At 39.9% G+C, this 7,394-nt stretch overlaps 1 protein-coding gene across 1 annotated transcript; it reads right to left on the reverse strand.

Annotated features, from left to right (window-relative positions):
* Positions 1–488: 488 nt before the first annotated feature.
* On the reverse strand, positions 489–7,394 carry LOC105948115 (vomeronasal type-2 receptor 26). The gene is made up of 5 exons (XM_031891747.1): positions 6,639–7,394; positions 5,390–5,536; positions 5,092–5,310; positions 2,019–2,142; positions 489–1,408 (listed from the first exon to the last, which is right to left on the reverse strand). Exons 1-5 carry the CDS (start codon positions 7,392–7,394, stop codon positions 489–491), a joined length of 2,166 nt encoding a protein of 721 aa, XP_031747607.1.

Raw genomic sequence — 7,394 nt, forward strand, 5'->3', positions numbered from 1 at the left:
GCAAAATCTTTGCAATTTTTCGCTGGGTAACACCTTTCTGATATTGCTCCACTATCTTTCTGCGCAACATTGTGGGAATTGGTGATCCTCTACCCATCTTGGCTTCTGAGAGACACTGCCACTCTGAGAAGCTCTTTTTATACCCAATCATGTTGCCAATTGACCTAATTAGTGTTATTTGGTCTTCCAGCTCTTCGTTATGCTCAAATTTACTTTTTTCAGCCTCTTATTGCTACTTGTCCCAACTTTTTTGGGATTTGTTGACACCATGAAATTCTGAATCAACATATTTTTCCCTTAAAATGGTACATTTTCTCAGTTTAAACTTTTGTTCCGTGATTTATGTTCTATTCTGAATAAAATATTAGAAGTTGGCACCTCCACATCATTGCGTATAGTTTTTATTCACAATTTGTTTAGTGTCCCAACTTTTTTGGAATCCGGTTTGTACATTTTTTGTGTATTACCGATTATGTCTTTTTGGTTTTTCATACATTATCATGGATCTGTTGCATAATTTTAAGCTTTACCTTTTGGGTGGTTAGATTACCTTTTAAGAGTATAATATAACATTTAGGGACAAATACACAGGACAATAATCCAGCAGTAGAGGCAAGGATGGCGAATATCTCCACAGCCACCATGTATTTGCCTTTGGTGCTCAGGTATGTTGGGATGAAGGAGGCCCAGACACTGCAGAACACCAGCATGCTGAAGGTGATGTGCTGTGCCTCATTATATCTGTCTGGTAATTTTCGTGCCATAAAGGCAACAATAAAACTAAGAAGAGCTAACAAAGCTGTGTAAGAAACTGCCGCATAGAAAGCAGCAATAGAACCTTCATTGCACCAGAGAGTCATTGTCTTTTGTGTTGTCTTGGTACCGAGTGCCACAAATGGTGTAGCCCATATCAGCCAAGTGCTGCAAATGGCAAGTTTGCCTAATGAACAAAGTAGTACAAGAGAAATAGAAACCCTAGATCCCACAAATTTCCTTAACCTGGTCCCAGGTTTTGTGGCATGAAATGCAATAATAACAGTTAATGTTTTTGCAAGTAAAGAAGAAATGGCGACAGTATATAAGAACAAAAATGCAGTTTGTCTCAGGATGCAGGTTATGGGCACAGGGCGCCCAATAAACAAGAAACAGCAGCAGAAGGACAAGAAGAGAGAAACAAGAAGGATGTAGCTGAGGTTCCGATTATTGGCTTTCACAATTTGGCTGCTCCTGTTCTTTATAAAGAGCCACAGGACTGCACCGGTGCATACAGAGAAGAGAAGGGCGGCAGTTGCTAATACCATTCCCAAGCAGTTCCCATAGGAGAGGAAGTCCACAGCTTTTCTGAGACAAAAATTCCTACTTGGATCGGACCAGTGATCTTCTGGGCATTGGAGACAATGCTCTGAATCTTTGAATAAACAGTACATATCAGTATCACAGCACTGCACATTAAAACTAAAACTAAATGGTTCTACAGCAAGCAAGTTTCTCCTTATCAATAGCATGTATAAGAAGTGATTTTTTTCACTTTTTAGGTGAACATGAAAATGTAACCTGACTTCTGTACACAGCAGGTTTTTCCTTCCTCTCCCATAAAAAAGAGCAAAATAAAAGCTAACTGGTGGCATGGGTGATATATATGAGAAGGATGCGTTTTTGCATGCTTGACGCGGAATTACTGTACCAAGGTTATCTTAAATACACTATGATCCTAGAGTATAACAAAATATCTTATTATTTAAACCAAGTAAAGAAATTGTGGGGCAGATTTATCGAAATATGAAATTAGAGCTCACTACAGTACAATTAACCCACTTTCTTTTTATTCCTATAGGATTTTTAGAAGTGTATTACTCAAACCATTGATAAATATATTCCCAAAACTCCAATAGGAATTAATAGAAACGGGGTGAAATTTTCTGTCATATGCTCTAATCTCACATTTTGATAAATCTTCCCCCAAGCTAAGCAATAGAATTGTATTAAGGGATGTGCAATATCAGTTAGTAAAGGCTTACCCGGAGAGCTGGCTATCTCACCCTCAGAACATCGAATGCAGTCATAGCAACAAGGGAATTTTCCCTTCTCAATAGCTTTTCGGTAGCCAGTAGGGCAAATGTCATTACACAGAGAGACCGGAGTCTACAGAAACATAATGAAATATAAATGTTTGGTTCTGTAATAATCAGAAGAATACTCTTATTTAACAGACAAAGAAGAATTTATTAAAGACTATCTCCAAATGGACCATACAAAAGTATAATCAGTTTTAACTGAAGATGAGCTTAGTCTTGTGCAAGATGCTTTAATTAAGTTTGGTTTGTCTCAACTGGTGATGAGCGAATTTTTTAGCCAGGCATGGATTCGCAGCGAATATCCGCATTTTGCCATTGGCAAATTGTTTCACGAAACTTCCGTGAAAATTCGCAGCAGAAAAATGTGTTGTGCGTAAATATATTTGATTGTGCACCAATATTGGGTGCGTTTGTGGTTATGGCAAAAATGGGCACGGTCACGTCAAAAAAAAAAAGAAGCGGGCGACAAAAAAATTGCGCGACAAATGCGTTTTGCAAAACGGGACAGATTTGCTCATCACTAGTCTCAACCCATATACCTAGTTCTCAATAAAAAAAGAATGATAATCACAGCGTCGAATTAAGGAATAGCTAAATTATCCCACCTACCCTTTTCTGTTTAAAGGAGAAGGAAAGGCTAGTAAAGAGTTAATCTCAAGCTGCAGGCTTACCATCCATTGTCTCAAAGGTGCCCTTAAGTCTCCCCATATAGTGATGGTTTACAGGTTCTGAAGCCAAACCGGACAAAAAAACACAGAGCTGTGTGAATAAAGTTCCCATGATGCCTCTCTCCTTCCCAGACTTGAGGACTTGTGAACAGAGGCAGCGCATGCGCAATGTTGATAATCAGCGGGTCACAATCGTGAGTCTCCATTCAGCACCCTCTGAGCTGGTGGGGGACAGGCAAGGGGGAACAGTTCCCTGCGGCGACGGCGGGGGGGCGGGTTGCTGGTGGGGGGAGAGGCAAGGGGGCAGAGTTCCGAGTGGCAGGGGAGTGGCGGCGGCTGGGGGGTAGAGGCAAGGGGGGAGAGTTCTGAGTGGCAGAGGAGTGGCGGCGGCTGGGGGGGTAGATGCAAGGGGGGAGAGTTCTGTGTGGCAGGGGAGCGGCGGCGGTGGCTGCTGATGGGGGGAGAGGCAAGGGGGAGAGTTCCAAGCAGCGGGGGGGCTGGGGGGGAGCGGACCGGGGGGAGTGAACGAGCAAGGGGGGGGTAACTGGCAAAAGGAAGCGAGCGGACCGAGCGGGTGGTGTGTGACGTGGGGGGGGGGGCGGTGGGGGGGGTTGTGCAGACGAGGGTGTATGTTATGGATACAGATATCTGATACATATAAGGACACAGCTGCTGGGGGTGGGAGACACAGAAGGATGCGGGGGGACACAGGGAGGATGTTGGGGGGCACCTGTGCAGTAGAGACAGTGAGGGAAAGGGAGTCTGCATGCCTTATTAAAGATGGCGGCACCGTTCACTGAAACAAGTATGTAGGTTCTAGTAAGTGTATCTCTGTAATTCTTTCATTAGGCAAGCCAGGAATATAGGATTTTTACACAGCAATAGTAGTACTATTTAATAGTGTGCTTTATAGATTTTGACTTTCCTTCTCCCCATGGGGTCTGACTTATGATTGCCCAAGCTTTCATACTCGGGCAATCATAAAGAAAACCCCACATGAGTTTGCTAAGTCACACTGGGTTTCGTGCTGAAAAAGCTCAGCAATTTCCCTTATTTTTGCCAAACAGGTTTTTGTTAAGAAAAAAGCCTGTTTGGTAAATATTATGGAAATCTGGGAATGAAACCCAGCATGATTTTGTAACCTCACACAGGGTTTCCTACCCAAGGTGAATTAGTTAATAGAGTTGAACTAATTTTTTCGCCAGGCATGGATTCGCAGCAAATTTCAGCATGTCTCCATTGGCAAACTGTTTTGTGAAACTACCTCGAAAATTTGCTGCGGAAAAATTCATTGTGCATCAAAAAAAAGTTGCGGTCGTGTCAAAAAAAGATGCATACAACAAAAAACGACACTTGCGTCAAAAGAGTTGCGCAACAAAAGCATGTGTTAGATTTTTCACCATTTTGCAGATTTTTGTTCCGTTTCACAAATTTTCCAGAGAAGCGACAGATTCGCTCATCACTATTAGTAAACTCACGCAGGGTTTCCTTTATGATTGCTTGAGCCCAGAAAGCTCGAACAATCATAAAATTGCCCTTAAATGTACCGTGTGCTATTGTATTTGTATTGATATGTTCCTCAGATTCTAAAGTTGAGATTGATATATCTTTTTAGTCACCCTGGCCATAGTGGATTAACCCCTCCATCATTTTGGATATACAGTCTGTTCATGCATAAATCCAATGAGTTAGATGTTTTACAAAAAGAAATCAGTAATGGCCCTTTACTGTAACCAGGTGTAGATACATTCATGCTATCAATGTTAGTCATTGCTCTATGTCTGTGTGATGGAAAAAGCTTTCCCTTACATACCCCTAGGGGCCGATTTACTAATCCACGAATGGATCGAAAGTGTCCGAATGCGTTTTTTTCGTAATGATCGGTATTTTGCGATTTTTTTCGTCGCCGTCGCGACTTTTTTTAAAATTGTTGCGACTTTTTCGTAGCCGTTACGACTTGCGTGAATTGACGCAACTTTTTCGTAGCTGTCGCGAAAAAATCGGAAAGGTTTGCCCGCCGTTTACTAGAAAAAGTCACGACAATTCGAGCAAGTCATAATGGCTACGAAAAAGTCGCGACAATTTGCGCAAGTCGTAACGGCTATGAAAAAGTCACGACAATTCCCGAAAAAGTCTCGACGTATATCGCAAAATGTTCGTTTCCAATCCGATTTTTTCCCATTCGGGATTCGGATTCGTGGATTAGTAAATCAGCCCCCTATTCTAAAGAGTATGAATAAAGCACAAGCACATTATATTGTCTGTATTAAAACAAACTTTTTTGTGTTCACAGGTGAGCTTGAAATTTATTTCTATAGATAGGAAAGGTACAGTATGCAATATTTTACCTTCTTAAAACATGGATTCCATACAATGGTGCTTTCATTGATAATTAGCTTTGGAGAGGCTGAAGGCACAAAACTGCCAACAGGAATTTTTCGAATTTGATTTTTTGATTCAATAATTAAGTTGAGAATATCAAATTTCCCAGCAACAGATCCTTGTTCATTAAAGAATATTTCATCAGACAAAGTTTTCAGATGAACCTTTTTCAGGTAACGGTTCAACTATAGAAAATTAAAATGGCTGTGAGCTTTGAAGAATCCGCATGTAAAGCAATTTTAAGACATTTCCAGTTTACATAACCTTTGTAGTCCGGCCTTTGCCCAAAATCGACATATAAGAAAGCATTGTCATTCTAGCTAAGAAGTTATAGGTCAGGAAATGAGTGTTAAGTCTACAGCTCATCCTAATTGACTTGTAGACTTGGTTTCTAGGAGTATCTTGATACTCCTGAAGTATCAAGATAACCAAATTAGAAAATTTACTGTTAGAGTGAAGTCAGAATTCACCTGAAACCATACTGTAATGGCCTCCAGGTTTGCCTTTCAGGATTATCTACTACATTCACCCAACAATCTTGCCCTTGGGTTGGGTTTTTGTTAGTATTTAGTAGATACAAATTTGCCTACAATCCTGCTTTACATTTTTCTAACTGCCCCCATCTAATACAATGACCACCCCTAGAGGGGAAAGACTCACAGTTTAGGAACCCTTTACCTGAAACAAATGTTCTAGTTTAATATAAAAATGGGTTAATCTTGCCAGAAGATTCCATAACAAACCAAAAGCAAAACGTTTGCAAAATCTCTGGCACAATTTTTTTGTCTATAAAAAGAATAGGATCTGAACAAAAAGGATGTCAAGTAAAGTAGAAAAAAATCAGAAATGTAAAATTTGACAGCTGAATTTATAGGCCGCTTAATATATTTAGGGACACATTGATGAACACTCGTGCCTTCGGGCTTGAGCATTCGTATCGCAAAACCATGCGGGAGTTCCCAAACTCTCAAATGGTTTCTTCACCCGAATAGTCCGATTTGTGCAAATTGGGTTTTTCTTTTCCTTGAACAAAAAAAGAAAAGTTTGGCAGGTTTTAGGTACCAAGCTTTTCTTTTTTTGGTCGGGGAAAAGAAAAACCCAAATTGCACAAATCGGGCTATTTGGATGAAGAAACCACGTGAGAGTTTGGGAACTCCCACGTTGTTTTGGGATAGAAATGTTCGAGCCCGATTGCTCGAGCGTTCATGAATGTGCCCCTAAAAGTCATTAGCAAAAGAAAATGTTGCAAATTTCTGAGTTAAATAAAGTATTCTGTGTAATTTTAGATAGATATTACTTTGTAAATTTAAAAACTGAATTGTGTTTTTCATGACACACTTCAAATAGGAGAAAACCGAGATGGATGAGCAATTTTTTTTGCAGTTTACGAAAGTTTTTTTTAAACGATCTAATGCATGTAGTAACAATCGTGCTCATTTCCAGCATTTTTTATGAAACTGATTACATTTCAGTAGTGATTACCAAATTAAAGAATTGCATTGAAAATATTCACCTTGTATTTCGATTCCGCTGCTAAATCTTTAGACTCAGTATCAAACAGCGCTCTGTCTAAATGCATCTGGTGTAAAGCTTGTGCCAGTATATGAACCGTGTTGTAGATAACAGATGTTACATAGTTAGTATTTTTCCAGTTGTGGAATAATAAGCAGCGGGATTGGCTATCATTGGATGGAACAGTGAAACATTTAAGAAACATCTTAAAATTGTTCACAAAGTTTTTGTCGGGCATCCTTCCCCAGTCTCTGTGAAACAAATAGCTCATAAAACCAGGGATCTCCCCTTTGTGAACCGATATAAGCAATGAGCCATTCAGTGTTAGAAAGGATTCCATATAAATATAATCATCAATGGCATTAAGAGCAACTGAAGTGACAAAGACTTTACCAGTTATCTGTGATTCATCTGTACGCCATAATTTTGTGAGATTCATTATTTGAAGCAAGGTGCAGTATAAAATAATAACTGTAGCAGTTGATTGTTGAATTAATTTAAGGATATGGCTCATATTAACATTTGCAGAAACTGGAATCACAATATGATATTCAATACAAATTCCCTGATTCTTCATCTCTTTAATCAGTTCCAAACTAGCTTTATGGTTGCTGATATCATCTGATGATATAATCCCGACCCACGTCCATTTAAAGTGGATCAGCAGTTGCACAATGACTTCAAACTGTAAATACTCATTTGGAACAGTTCGATAAACCGATGGGAACAGGGTCCGGTCATTAAACACAGGGTCCAT

Source organism: Xenopus tropicalis, chromosome 8 (genome assembly GCF_000004195.4).
Source record: "Xenopus tropicalis strain Nigerian chromosome 8, UCB_Xtro_10.0, whole genome shotgun sequence".
Taxonomy (NCBI): Eukaryota; Metazoa; Chordata; class Amphibia; order Anura; family Pipidae; genus Xenopus; species Xenopus tropicalis.